The 12,940-nt window shown below is 47.2% G+C and overlaps 3 protein-coding genes across 10 annotated transcripts; all 3 read right to left on the bottom strand.

Annotated features, from left to right (window-relative positions):
• Position 1: 1 nt before the first annotated feature.
• On the bottom strand, positions 2 to 2,809 carry TERG_06347 (uncharacterized protein). 5 transcript variants are annotated; one of them, XM_003233306.2, is made up of 4 exons: positions 1,083 to 2,809; positions 820 to 1,017; positions 600 to 730; positions 2 to 544 (listed from the first exon to the last, which is right to left on the bottom strand). In XM_003233306.2, the coding sequence occupies exons 1-4, from the start codon at positions 1,114 to 1,116 to the stop codon at positions 530 to 532; spliced, it is 378 nt and encodes a 125-aa protein (XP_003233354.1). In that variant the 5' UTR covers positions 1,117 to 2,809; the 3' UTR covers positions 2 to 529. The 5 variants fall into 5 exon arrangements, with proteins under 5 accessions (XP_003233354.1, XP_047606893.1, XP_047604587.1 ...); XM_047750177.1 differs by having other exon boundaries at positions 820 to 2,809; XM_047748602.1 differs by having other exon boundaries at positions 2 to 730.
• Positions 2,810 to 3,383: 574 nt separating this feature from the next.
• TERG_06346 (uncharacterized protein) lies at positions 3,384 to 9,078 on the bottom strand (the record flags this gene model as incomplete). 4 transcript variants are annotated; one of them, XM_047750174.1, is made up of 5 exons in its annotated part: positions 3,384 to 4,102; positions 4,291 to 4,676; positions 4,748 to 5,294; positions 5,351 to 5,696; positions 5,750 to 9,078. In XM_047750174.1, 3 exons carry the CDS (start codon positions 9,076 to 9,078, stop codon positions 4,902 to 4,904), a joined length of 4,068 nt encoding a protein of 1,355 aa, XP_047606890.1. In that variant the 3' UTR covers positions 3,384 to 4,102; positions 4,291 to 4,676; positions 4,748 to 4,901. The 4 variants fall into 4 exon arrangements, with proteins under 4 accessions (XP_047606890.1, XP_047606889.1, XP_047604586.1 ...); XM_047750173.1 differs by having other exon boundaries at positions 4,291 to 5,294; XM_047748601.1 differs by having other exon boundaries at positions 3,384 to 4,676.
• Positions 9,079 to 10,301: 1,223 nt separating this feature from the next.
• On the bottom strand, positions 10,302 to 12,206 carry TERG_06345 (pre-mRNA-splicing factor syf1; the record flags this gene model as incomplete). The annotated part of the gene is made up of 1 exon (XM_003233304.2): positions 10,302 to 12,206. The coding sequence occupies one exon, from the start codon at positions 12,204 to 12,206 to the stop codon at positions 10,302 to 10,304; it is 1,905 nt and encodes a 634-aa protein (XP_003233352.2).
• Between the last annotated feature and the right edge of the window lie 734 nt (positions 12,207 to 12,940).

The raw sequence follows: 12,940 nt of genomic DNA, 5'->3' as shown, positions 1-12,940 counted from the left end.
GGCGGCCGCTGATTGGCCGCGGCTGTGTTAAGCGCGTTTCAGCCGAGCTCCACTTGCTAACAACAATGACAATTCTACCAATTTCTTTTGTTTGCGGCGACAGCTACAAGCAGTTACTTGACACTTTTACCAGACGTGGACGGAGTATTCGTCCTATAAGGATGTATGCTGGACGCAAGTAAAAGAACCCAGACCAGACCACTGAGACGAGTGGGTGGAATTCCAAGTTGAGTCGATCTGAATTGGGCCAGAAAGATGATCAATAAAGACAGGATGAAGAAGACACAAAAACCAAGCGATATGCCCAGAAAGAAATTCGCCCGGTTTCCATTGAACATCTAACCAGATGTACCGACAGGTGCAAACCCAGCGTCAAGGACGTCAAAAACAGGGAGCGTCATAAACCACAATAAGCCCGGCTTTGCCGGGGCGACAGTGTGAATGGAACAGGCAACTTCAGGTGCTTGCTAAACTATAATGCACATCATGGAGGAAACTACCTAGCCATAGGGTACGGGTTAGTACCCTCTCAGGAGCCCCAGCCCTAGATCTCGAGGTTAGCATTGGGTCCAACCTAAACTCACACATACAAAACCAACCTTCTCCTTCAATTTGGCATGATATAGGTGATCCCGATCTCTTCTTGTGATATGGCTGTCCCTGGATCCTGCGGTGGAAAAGATGCTCCCTTCCTTTTTTTGAAATCTGGATGGCGGAACTTGTGCGGCATCTTTTTTTTTAAAAAAAAAAAAAGAAAAAGAAAAAGTCCTGTCAGTGACGCCACTTGAGATGCATGGGGCTAGCAATATTTCGACTTACCCCATTCCTTGCTCATCCGTCTGTCTCTTGGTGGCGATGATCCGAGGGAGGACCCAAGAGCTGAACCCTCGCTTCCCTTACGCTCAGGCGCGGAAGCTGTCTTACCAAAGCCGTTGAAGCCTCGCTCGTCGGCAAAGGGTTCATTGTTGAGATCTTCCATCGGCCCTCCGGTGGCTTGATACTGGTTTGTTTGGTTGGCTATTTCAATCCATAACATAAGCCTCCGGTATTCTTGCTGAGTGGAATTGCAGGTATCAACTTACGATCAACGTTCATTTGTTGGTCAGAAGATGCCATGAGGAATGTTTGGCAGGTTGAGAACGTAAGCGAAGACGTTATACACGACAGAGGATGACGTTCTCCCAAGTGAAGAGTGAAGATTAAATTACCCGCTAGATGCTGGTGCAATAGATAGGAAGATCTTACTTATATCTGGTAAACTGAGGTGTGAAAATAGGTGAGATCATAGGGTGGACCAAGCGTTGTCGGTTGGGAACAAAAAGAAGGCGAAAATTCCAACTTTGATGGCGAGTCGAGAGGCCCTTATATAGCTATTCCAAAGAAAACCTTCCCGAACATGAAAGGCGGTCGATCTCACATGTATTCGGACAGCAAGCAAGTACTTTCTCCTGGGGCGAGGGGTGCCTCGACGGAAAGTTACTTACTACGACCCGATTCAAGGGGTGAGTAATAATACTCAGATACATTATCGCCGTTTAGCCTCTGTCCTACAATACAGGCAAATAACAGTCATCTAGAACACCTGCACAGCCAATATTCTTCAGTTCTTGTGTCCGCGTATCATGACTGCGGGCCGTGAAAATTGCCCTTATCATGTACGGCCCTGTATACATACATCCGCCGAGACTTTGCTTCACTGAGGGGTAGGCTAAGGACAATGTCCAGGAATCGTGGAGCAGCCATGGTCTAGAGTTCAATTCCTCCAATGCTCGAACCTTCTCATGCGCTCTATTCCTAGTTAAGTCAGTTAAGTTAGAGCTGAGTTATGGATTGCATCTTGTATGGATGTGGATCCTGATAATATAATGCGGAGTAAGGGGTGTCATAAGCAAGGAGCGACCTGCCAATGGCCATAGAGTGTCCAAGGCCTGGCGAATCTTGACGAGAACCTTGTCCAACGACGACATTCCCTGTTGCATACGCTTTTAGAGAACGGTTAAGTATGTGGCTAGTGGTTCGAATGCTGTGAAACTTATCCCCAAAGTGGCGAATTGGGGCAGTGATAGAAGTATCCATGTCCCACCATCTCATTCAACACTCACTCCCCTGTACCGCAACCGTTTGGCCAGGAGGATTTTGGTAGGCGTTAACAATGCTGCAGAGTTTCTTATTTCGCTTGTCTTAGCCTACCTGATGATCCATGAGGAGGCACATCGTGTGCTCGCGTGGCTTGACACTAGGTACTGCCCCTAGAAAAGAGGACCATATTGACAAGAATTCACCAGTAGTCAGCCACGGCCGCGTCTTTGTTCCTTTTCACACATTCAAGCGTATGATTGTCGGGGGATGTGGGACCGCTGTTCGCTGGAGATTCGTATAACTAACTAACTAGTTAGTAACTTAACTGCATTTTCTAGCTAGTAAGCCACGCGAAAGACAAGGGCGAACTGCACCCTTGTTGAGAATATGTCTGCGAAAAGTTGACACTTATGCAAGCATTCGATCGACAATTTGCAGGGCCTTCTCTCCAGACGGAGCACAAGGAGGAAACGAAGAATGGCGTATCGTAACTCGCTGATCCTGGCCCCTGCATCATCGTCATCATAAATGATGATAATACATACGTCGATACGTTATCGTCCTTTCGTGAGATAATGCGAGTGCATACTGTCGTCTCCGGCCACTAAGACCGTTCGAGGTCGTCATCTCTCAAGACGAGAAACGGTATCGTTCTGTCAAAGGGCGGAGGAGGGGAGGTCTTGCTAATGAGTCAACGGTCCTCGCGACGAGACAACTGCCCCCCATGGCAACCTTCCAACATCGCGTTCTAGGCCACAGCTCGGTCATACCACCTACCTATAGGTACAATAGACTGTTCTACGACTCGAGCGGCAACCCAACCCCAGTTGCTTCGAGCTTCGCTTTGGCCGACGTCAAAAAAGGAGAAAATGATGAACAAGGAAGGAGCAAGGAAGATGGGACTTGCCCTTTCTGGCGGATGTGGGGTGAGGTCTATGCATATTATGGGGTAAACCTTATATAGAGTTCTTATCTAATAATATATATATTCACGTGACGTGATGTCACGGGGCCTGGACCTTGGGTCCATCGCCGAGACCTCAACTCTTGGCATGACTTCGTCTGCTCCTGACCTTCTTCGCCTTGAAAACGACGGATCAGACACAGAGAGAAGTTGTTATACTTGTTGTACAAGAGTATCCGTACTTCAGCCATACCAGTCGGCCACAAGAAAGCAAGCTTTTTTAGGGCCATCTCTATAGAGCTACCGAGCATTTCATAACGTCAGCGAAAGTGCGCCCTTGACCCTGCGTCGTTTCGACAACCACTGAGGTCGCGTGGCCCTTCCGGCACAGCCACGGTCAATCACCCAGTTGGTAAGGTTGGTTGCTGGTCAGCGCTGAAACGGTTGCTTTCAGGTGAAGTCTAACTATAAATCAGGTTCGCCGGCAGGGCATGTGATCGTTGTCATGGCTTGACACGACCTTGCTGGCTCATTGGGATCTGGGCTATAAGCTTCATTATCCATGGTGATGGTTACGACCCCGGTTAGGGCTGAAGGAATACGCAATCCTCGCACAGGGCCTGGAAAGATAAAGACAAAAAAAAATAAAATAAAATGAAAGATATGCTTTCATGCTAATCATTTAACTAACCAATATACAGAAAAGATGCACATATTAACTGAAGCCCTTGATGAGCGTTTTTTTCACTCCACCTCATCGTCAGGTTCAGCTGCTGTCGGCTCAGCCTGTCCCACTTTCGCTTTCTCTGTGTCTGCAGTGCCGCCCGTACCCTTTGGCATATCAACACTTTGATCCTTGCTATCAACGGAATCCGGATTACTTTGCTGTTTTGCCTCGGGCCGCATTGTGCGACTGCCCCCATGTCTGGAAGAGGGTGCGTCTGTAGGAGTAGTGGGAAATATCTCTCCAAAAAGATTGGGGAGGAAGCGGTCAAGCCGCTTTTGCGTTTCAGTCCATATCCTTTCCTTTCCAGGGTCATTATTCGGGGGTGCGGCTAGATAACCCCCGTTTGCCATTACTAGGAGAATGTTTTTCAAACTCTCAGGCACTGCCTCTTCCTGTAAGTTATGTCAAATACGTTAGCCAACGTTGTATAAAGTTGATAAGCGACAGTCAAAGGGAATGTAGGGCTACGCGTTATTACCCGGCAGCCTTTCCATTGCAAAAGTGAGAAATGAGGAAAACAACGCAGAAAGAGCCCATGTGTACTTCAAAATCAAAAAGAGAGGGAGAGAGCATGTCTTACAAGGCTGTCTCCTTGCCCGCTATTCATCATCCGATCCAAGATATCCAGAATTCTCAGCCACAGATCCAGCATACCTTCGCCCCATTCAGAGAGTAGAACGAGGTAATGGAGGAATATTTTGCAGAGAAGTGTGGCGGCCTGAACTCGCGTCTCGCTCATACCTAAGGGGTCTGACTGATAAACCTCAGGTTTGAGTAGCTCTAAGATCAGTGGGAACAGCACTTTCTTGAATATCGTAACCCATTTGGTATGGTCTGTCGACGCAAGCTCTGACGACAACAAGGATCTTTGAAGTGCAGACATGGTTTGATTGCGAATATCACGGCACGGATTGAGGCCTTGAGTTGTGAGTGAATTGAATATCGGAGACCAATATGCCGCCCATGCTATTGTGGTAAAGTGTTAGCTTTGCAGAGTCTATGTGGGACACCTGTATACCAAGCATGAAGAAGTGTACCTTCGTTTTTCTCCAGGTGAGAGTGTTGAATGAGTGCAGGTATCCGGCCGGTAATTCGGTATATCACCCCGATAGCTTTAGTTCCGCGGATTACATATGGGTTATCCCTACCACAGGATTAGCTCGGGTAGTCTACTAATATATCATCGCATTCTTACCGAACTCTCACTTGTCTCACGGGCTTGGGTCGACGTAAAGCCATTTCCCGCTTTATCTCCCTAACCGTAGCAATCCCTCCAGCTGTTGCGAAATCATTGAGGAGATTTACAGCAGCCTCATAGTTATCCGCAGTGATCACTGGGACGGTTGACTCGACAATGCTCTGGAGCAATTCGAAGGCCATTTGCGCCGCTTCTTGATTTTGGTGTAACCTCTGAAGTATAGACCAGAAATCTGGTGACATGCTAAGTTCACTTTTCAGTGCCTCAGATTCATTAATACACAGTAGCAAGCCAGTAACAACTGGCGCCGCTACTACTTCAAGAATGGGTTGGTCAAAGCTGGAAATTATATGCAGCACTACTGGAGGCCGCATGAATGAGTGCTCCTAGAAGCTGAATTAGCATCCGCGATATATTACGCAAAGAAGAAGTTAAAACATACGTAGCTGTGGCGAAGGAGGGTTAAAAGATAATATACTGCTCGAGACAGAATAAGTGGGTGTATGTTTTTGGCATCCCGTACTATATCCTGGAGAACACTGGTCAATTTATCCCCAAGTCGTTCTGTTGTGCCTGTATCTCGGAGGGTAAGAACAGTTGCAAGCTCGAGAATGTATAAAACCCCCGGTTTGTAAGCGGGTTTATTCTTGTCAACTTTGCTACCCTCAGACCTATGAGGGTTTGTTGCGGGGCGTTCAGGTTTTACAACAATGACTGCGGCGCCGGTGTCTGGAAGCTCAGACAGCAAGGATTCGACAAATATTACCACGGAGTCAAGAGGCATAGTCCTAAAAAAGTTAGAGAGTCCTGCGTATATATACTGTGGTAAGGGGCAGCTAACTTCAGATTGTTGAAAAGTTGGGCTATATCACACGCATTAATGCAATCAACAGTGCAGAGCGTGTTCTCAAGTTCTTCATCGGATGGCTCCGGCGGATCGTCCGCAGCGTAACTTGAGAGATAAGACGTGAATGCAGAGAGCAAGCTAGTGTCATTTTCTCGGCTATCTCGATCGATAACTTGGGATGGTGACTGAAGGGGTATAGGCGGCATATCAAGTACTTTGAAAAAAGAATCAAACTGGGGGATAAGGGAGTTAATGAATAGGTTGTGGAGAATTTGAATGATATGTTCCCATCCATTCTGTTGTATTATAGCTTCATTGCCGACAATAACACGGAAGAGGACCGCAGTTGCAAGCTGTGCTCTAAAGTCCCTGCCTAGTCGGACGGCAAGCTCGCTCACCATGACGCTCTTTTTACCAGCCTGTATCTCAGTATTGAGACTAGTGTTTGAAGGCGTTGCTGAAGCTAATGTACTGATGGAGCTGAGGCAGTAGATTATGCGATCCATGACGTCTTTCAGTTTATATTTCGCTGCAATCTGGGCGCATTGATCGAAGCCGATGACCACCCTTGAGAAAACGGCGTCATCTGATGCGGACATGAAAACATAAGAAAGAGTCGCGATGACCGGTTGCCAAGTTGCTTCAAACATATCTGCATCGAAAGCGTTAGTCTCACAAAGTGATAGATTCCCTGCTGTTTTTGCTTTCACGAGAAGCTCTTTCCAAGCAAAGTCGAAAGCCTGTTTGTTCTCATGCTCATCTGGCAGGATAATTTCACTATTCCGGATAGACGAGTAGATATCCTGAAGGTACTCGGTTGAAAAATCCTTTCCGTTGTTGACGCCACGAAGGTTTCTCGCGAATCCCTCATATGACATCTTATTTTGGGGCTTGATGTTCGGGTTATACATATCGGTATTGAGGAGAATAATGGCATACGTCAAGACAAAGAGTGAGTCTTTATCCGCTATCTCTTCGGGATGAACAGCGTCGAGGTATTTCTCAGAGAAAACGGTAACGATCCTCGCTATCAGTGGAGCTTCACCGGGTAAACGCAGAGACCCTAGTAGCTCTCTCAAGGCTTCAACGACATTCTTTCCCTTGAAATCCTGCAGCCCGATGAATGCATCCAGCAATGCTTCATTAGATCTATGGGAAAGGAAGTCGCCTAGTTCTTTTTTAGACACTCTTGTGGTTCCCTTCAAGAATTTAGCGACAGCCAAGGGGTCATCAGGGTTTTGTATTATGCCCTTAGAAGCAAGGAATGCAATGCCTGCTTTGGGTTTTTCATTAAACTTTGCAGCTCCCTGAATAATGATTTTTTTCTTCTCACGTTGGCTTCGTAGCCGCTTGAGGTCTGGATCATCCGCGCTCGGTGGTTCTTGATCAAGCCTGTCTGCCAGGAACTGGACATATCCCAAAAGCGCATCAAGACAGAGAGGCGGAACATTAGTGGTGCTCCAAGTGGCAGAGTCTGGGAATGCATTCCTGGATAATAAACCAACCATATCTTCGCAAAGGTCCGCCTGATCAACATCACAGTCGTAGTTCATGAAAAGCTCAGCCATGAAATTAGGAATCCTAACAAGAGCTCCGATGCTCTCGACCATCGCTTCTCTAGCTTCTGGCTTTCTAGAACCTCCTTCCATGCCTAGCTTCTGACGATCCTTAACGGGAACAGGTGTAGACCTGCCACTTCCAGCCTGTGAGGGCGAGGGTTTCACTAATTTTGGGGCTCGTGGAACCCCAGCGTAAAGAGATGGATCTATACCTTCTTCTTTGGGTATCTCAACCCTCGGATGTAGGCAGGCAACGAGGTAAGAAAGGAATAACTCCTGCTGTAGCTTCAAAACGCGGCGGCATGTTGCAAGTAATGTCCCAGCTACTCTTAATGAGCTATTCAAAATGACAATATTGTCTGACCTAATCAATTGGAACAAGTGCCGACATAGATCATCCTTTGCAAGCTGAGCGAGACTTGGATGCCTTGCTATTGACGGACCTGAAACTTCCAAGGCTACATCTATAATCCTGAGAGACATTACTCTCATTGCATCGGTGTGCTGAGGGTTATGTGGGTCCAACAAATCAATAAGAACGCGGAACAGCTCACGGATCGAGGGCAGCCCGTAGGGTGCTATCTCCTTTTCTACATCTTCGTATGAGTCTGCTTGCACAGCAGCGTTTACTCCTTCCATGGTGGGTATAGTTGTCGAGCTATCACCGCTCACAAGTTCCTCTTTTTCGGGATTGGTGGTATCGGTTCCTAAACTTGATGCATGCTGGGATGCCACAGTCTCCCCATCCACGGAGGGATCCATTTTGAGATTGCTCGGAGTTTCCTCTGTGTTCCCATTCCCGCGTTCTCCCTCTGGCTGCTCACTATCGACATCAAGGCGTGCGAGTCTCTGGAAAATTATTTGGCACATATTCACCATTGACATCTCAGCAGACCTTCGAAGGACTTCTGACAAGCGAACTTGGCAACACATACTCAGCCCAGTTTCCATCATCTCGCACACACTCTCGTCACCTAGTAATTCACCCTCCGGTCGAGACAACATGCCTTCCATAAGTTTCAGTATCCGAAGAAGAACAATCTCATCAGCAGCAGAATCACTAGCCTCGAAACGGCAGTGTGTAATGGCGGCAGACAGGAGTTGTAATGCCACTGCCAGGCGTGGAGAGTCATGGCTGATGATATTGTAGGCGAAGAATTTTGTTATAGCCGAAAGTGCTAGCGATGTTATAGGCGCCGAAGTCGAAGAAGAGCGGATAACTTGCAAAAATGGATGCAATAGACACGGTGTATCGAACAAACGTATATCTTTACAGTCCTTCAAGTCGATCCGGAGTCGAGTAAACGCCGACATCAAAGGATTGTCCTGGATGCTTTTGCCTCTCCTTCCCCTCAATCCCCATCTACCGGCAAGCGAATAATCCCCTTCTGCGTCTGGTGTACCAGATTTTGAAGCAGTATGATTCTGGGCAGGCTTTGGACCGAGCGACATGTTCCCAGTGCCTAAAGGAATTGAAGTGTCCCGGTCCATGCTCCGTGAGCTCACACCTCCGCCCAAGATTGCTGCCACGGAGGAGTGAGCCCATCGAGCATGCTTCCGCATAGCGGACGTAACGGCAATGCATTCTGTCGTAACTAATGCAGTAGGGTTAATGGCGATTGGTGCAGCCGCCCTCAACGGCGCCATGTTGCGGTCGCCGTTAATTCGTGCGCCGCGGAGCGGAGACGAAGTAGGTTGCTCGAGCGGCAGGTTACGTAGCGTATGCTGGCCGTCATTGTCGTCCCTCTGTAATTCAAGGCTCATATTTACCCTATGGCGTTTTCTCCGGTGATTTGCAGGTGGGACCAAACAATCTATATGCAGACAGTACGTAAGTATTTGGATGGAGGAGAAGGCGGTAACTAGAATCTCACATATATCAACTTTTAGAAATGGCGGCTAATATAACATGTTCCACGCGTTGAGTCGTCTAGCATCCGCTGTATCCACCGGGTTTTTCATGAACAAGCATGAAGACTAGAAGGAATGTGCTGTTGTTGGTTGTGTTTTCCACCACTCCCCAGAAGTTAACAGGTAACAATCGCCTTGGAAGCTCTGGATTGGTTTCTCCATTCGGCTTAGTGTGCAGCCCACCTCATTGGACAGGCTGCCGCACCATAATTAAGCGCCAGACATAGACTATCAGAAATACCAGCAGTTACATATCATAAGACGAATGACGAGAATTGGTTTCTTTCCCCGCTATGGAGCCTAGAAAGTGGGCTACTTTAGGAGGTGTAGCTAACTGCGTTGAGGTTTGGATTATTAAACGTCGAGAAAACCGAAGACCACCGCACCAAACACCAGAAAACCCGACTAAACACCATTTTCCCAGGCTCTCAAAAGAAGATACTCGAAATTGTAGTAATACAATTAAACTGGGGAGTAAATGTAGTAATGCATAGGTATGATAGGGAAGGCCAGAAGCGAAAATGAAAGGGAGGACAATCGTCAGGCGGCGTACCAAGCTGAGCCAAAAAGCTTGTGGAAAACAAGCGAAAAGAAAGAGCAATAGTAGAGCACCGACTGTAAAGAAAGTGAGAGAGGTGAGGAGCGTGCTAATATAAACATAGGCCGGATTCGCAAGGCGTAAGTGGGAATTGGTGAAAGTGTCCAGATATTTCTAGAAATAAGGCCATTGCGAGGTTGATTTACCAGGGAAAGGGAATGTTGACCGATTATATCTCGTCGTCAATGTCAATTGCATCGGGATTCGCAGCAGGGGCAGGAGGTTCTGCCGTCTGGTTACCGCCTTCTGGGCCTGTACTGGCTGCAACAAAGCCTATTGGTGCCTGGGCCTGACGTTCTAACGCTGCCATGGCATCGGCTGCTCCTTCTCCCTGGCTGGCAGCTTCGCTTACAGTGTCTTTTGTGATCTGCTTACTGCGAGCAATTGCCTGAGAAGCAATGAAGTTGACATCGGTACTGTAATTCTGTGATTAGCTGTGCCTCGCAAAGTATATAGAATCCAATTAAAGAGTGTGGACTTACTTGTACTGTGCCTGTACACTTCGTTTAATACGAAGCATCTCCTTAAAAGTATCCTCGTTACCATGTTGAACCTCAAACGCTTCCCATTTTTGCCAGAACTCAGCATTAGTCCAAGGATCGCAGAATTGAGAAGCATGTCCATAGATGGCTCTTGCGCGATCAATCTCGCCCAGCCTGCGCTCCATCTCAGCAAATTTAAGGCACATATCCTTGGCTTCCTTGTCAGGCAAGGCCGCAATGGCTCTCTCATAGATGGGCCGAGTAGACGTAAGTCCAAAGTTTGAAGCAGATTTGGTGATGTAGAAGTTGAACATCTCAGATCGATCCTCATCAGAGACAGCGCGAGTAGCACGCTCGTATATTCTCATTGCATGGCGTGCCAATCCTCGTTCCTCCTCAAGGTTCCCATACATGAGGTACAGAACTTTCGCAAATTTAGGCGGGCATCCATCCACAGCTTGCTCAAACAAGTCTCGCAATCGCTCAATGCCGATTTTGCGGTCCACAGCTTTCGTCAGATACAAGTTCCAAAGTTCGAATGCAACTGGATAATTGAAAAGGTCAAGGCCCCGTTCGTATATCTTGAAGGAATCTTCAAAATATTTGTGCTCCTCCAGAAGGTTGGCATAGTTAACAACTGTTTGGGGAGTAGCGATACGTAACTCAAAAATTCGTTCGTATACTTGTGTAGTTTCTTCGAGACTCCGTACACTTTCAACTAGGTCAACATAGAAACTCCATAACTTCCAGCTTTTGTGAATGCGCTGTTGTGGAGAGAGAGTTTCGTCAAAGTAGTCAACGGTAGATCGCTTTGGTGCCTGGGTTGCCTTTGCCATGATGTCAACAGCGCGGTCAAAGTTCTCATTTCGTAGCTCCATTTCGGCCCATTCACACCAAACCTCAGCAAGCTCTGAGACAGTTTTGAATGGCACCTTGACAGCCTTATCCATGATTACTCTGGCTGTGTCAAGATCCCCGCCTTGCTCGTAAAATTTAGCATAGTTGACCCAGAGCTCATAAAATTTGCCATGTGCCTTCTTAGGGTTGATAGTAGCGATGGCATCAGTATAGGTACGCACAACCTCTGTTTTGTTGTCACCCCATAGCACCACTCGCTTTTCCCATTCAATCACATTGTTGGGATTCTGTCTTAGAAGCACATCATTAACAAGAAAGGGTCGACGATCCATGAGCTGTTCGAATCTCATCATGCGTAGATCCAGGTCGAAATCAGCGGCCTCATCTACCTTGCCGTTCCCCGATCGAGCAGCGGCTTTCTCCATGAGGGCACCAATGATTGACTCTTCAAATTCGACATAAGAATCGAATATCATAGTAAAATCTCTGATGGTCATGACCGTGGTTATTCCTTCTTCAAAGACATCACGGGCCTTTTCGAAATTTCCTTTCGTTATCCAGTATGTAGCCAAACCGGCCCATAACCTACCCCGCTGGTCTGGGAATTTCTCAACACCGCTTCGAATTATCAGGTCAACATTGATGCCTACATGAGGCCCAGTTTTAATTTCTTTTGCTTTGTTGACAAGCAACTCAACCATTTCAGTCCAGAGCTGAAAGTTACTTAGCCCTTTCTTTGATTGAAACCGAGGATCATCTAGAATCCGGATGTACCATTTTATAGCCTCATTGTATTGGTTCATTTGAACCAAAATCGAGATGTAATCCTCGGCATCTTCAGGATGGATTTGCATGTATCGATTCCAAACCTTGACTGCTGTATCACCGGATGCCGAGATAGCAAAGGACTTGTAAATTTTCCATAAACGATTGTGTTGCGTGATAGGAAGTGCACGAAGAGCACGATCAAACGTCCGCCGGGTCTGAGTTATTAGTGGTTGCTCAAGTAAAAAGGTGAGATACATCTCCCAAATGCGTGGCATTTTATTCAGCAAGACAACTGCTCGTTCGAAAAGCGCGTTGACTTTGTTGTATTCGGCTTGATGAATAGAAGGGTTTCGACCACGAATGTGGTTGATTCGAAATTCAAGATACTATATATAAAATGAGTGGTCAACGAATTTGTCCCAGTAGTGACATAAGAGAGGAGGAGTTCGCATCCATGAGGCTTACCATCTTCCAGAGCTTGTATGACCGGGGCAGTTGTTTACAAGCTCGCTCCATAACCTTCACTGGCAGTTAGCACCCATGTTTATTCGATGAACAAGCTGGCATTCTTACAAAAGACTGCTCGTAGAGTGTTCCATTCTTCTTCTTGTGTTCGATATATGATAGCCACGGCTTGATGCTTCCCGGGTCTCGGAGGATGTCCTGTTCATAGACAGCATCGTCATTCGCCTACAGTAATTAGCACTCTAAGTCATTCATAATCGAACGCAAGTACACGCCTGCAAGAGGGTAACCCACGATCAAAAAGAGATCTTGACGGGGAGAAGAGGGAGAAGAGTCCATCTTGTCCCGCTCAGACGACAGCTCCTGAGGCCGTGAGCCAACAAGAGTCCCAGGCATCCTCCCGCTCGCCACTAGTGGGACCTACACAAGGCCACCACTGAGTATATGCACAAGTGTGCTGCCAGTGATATACTCTGCCAGACGGTTGGGCTGTCCCGGGTCTTCTGTTGTCGTCCGTCTTCTCACCTCTCAGCGCATTAAATAG

The sequence above is a fragment of the Trichophyton rubrum genome (genome assembly GCF_000151425.1).
Source record: "Trichophyton rubrum CBS 118892 genomic scaffold supercont2.7, whole genome shotgun sequence".
NCBI lineage: Eukaryota > Fungi > Ascomycota > Eurotiomycetes > Onygenales > Arthrodermataceae > Trichophyton > Trichophyton rubrum.
The sequence above is the reverse complement of the archived record's forward strand: the minus strand, read 5'-3'. Positions and strand labels throughout refer to the sequence as shown.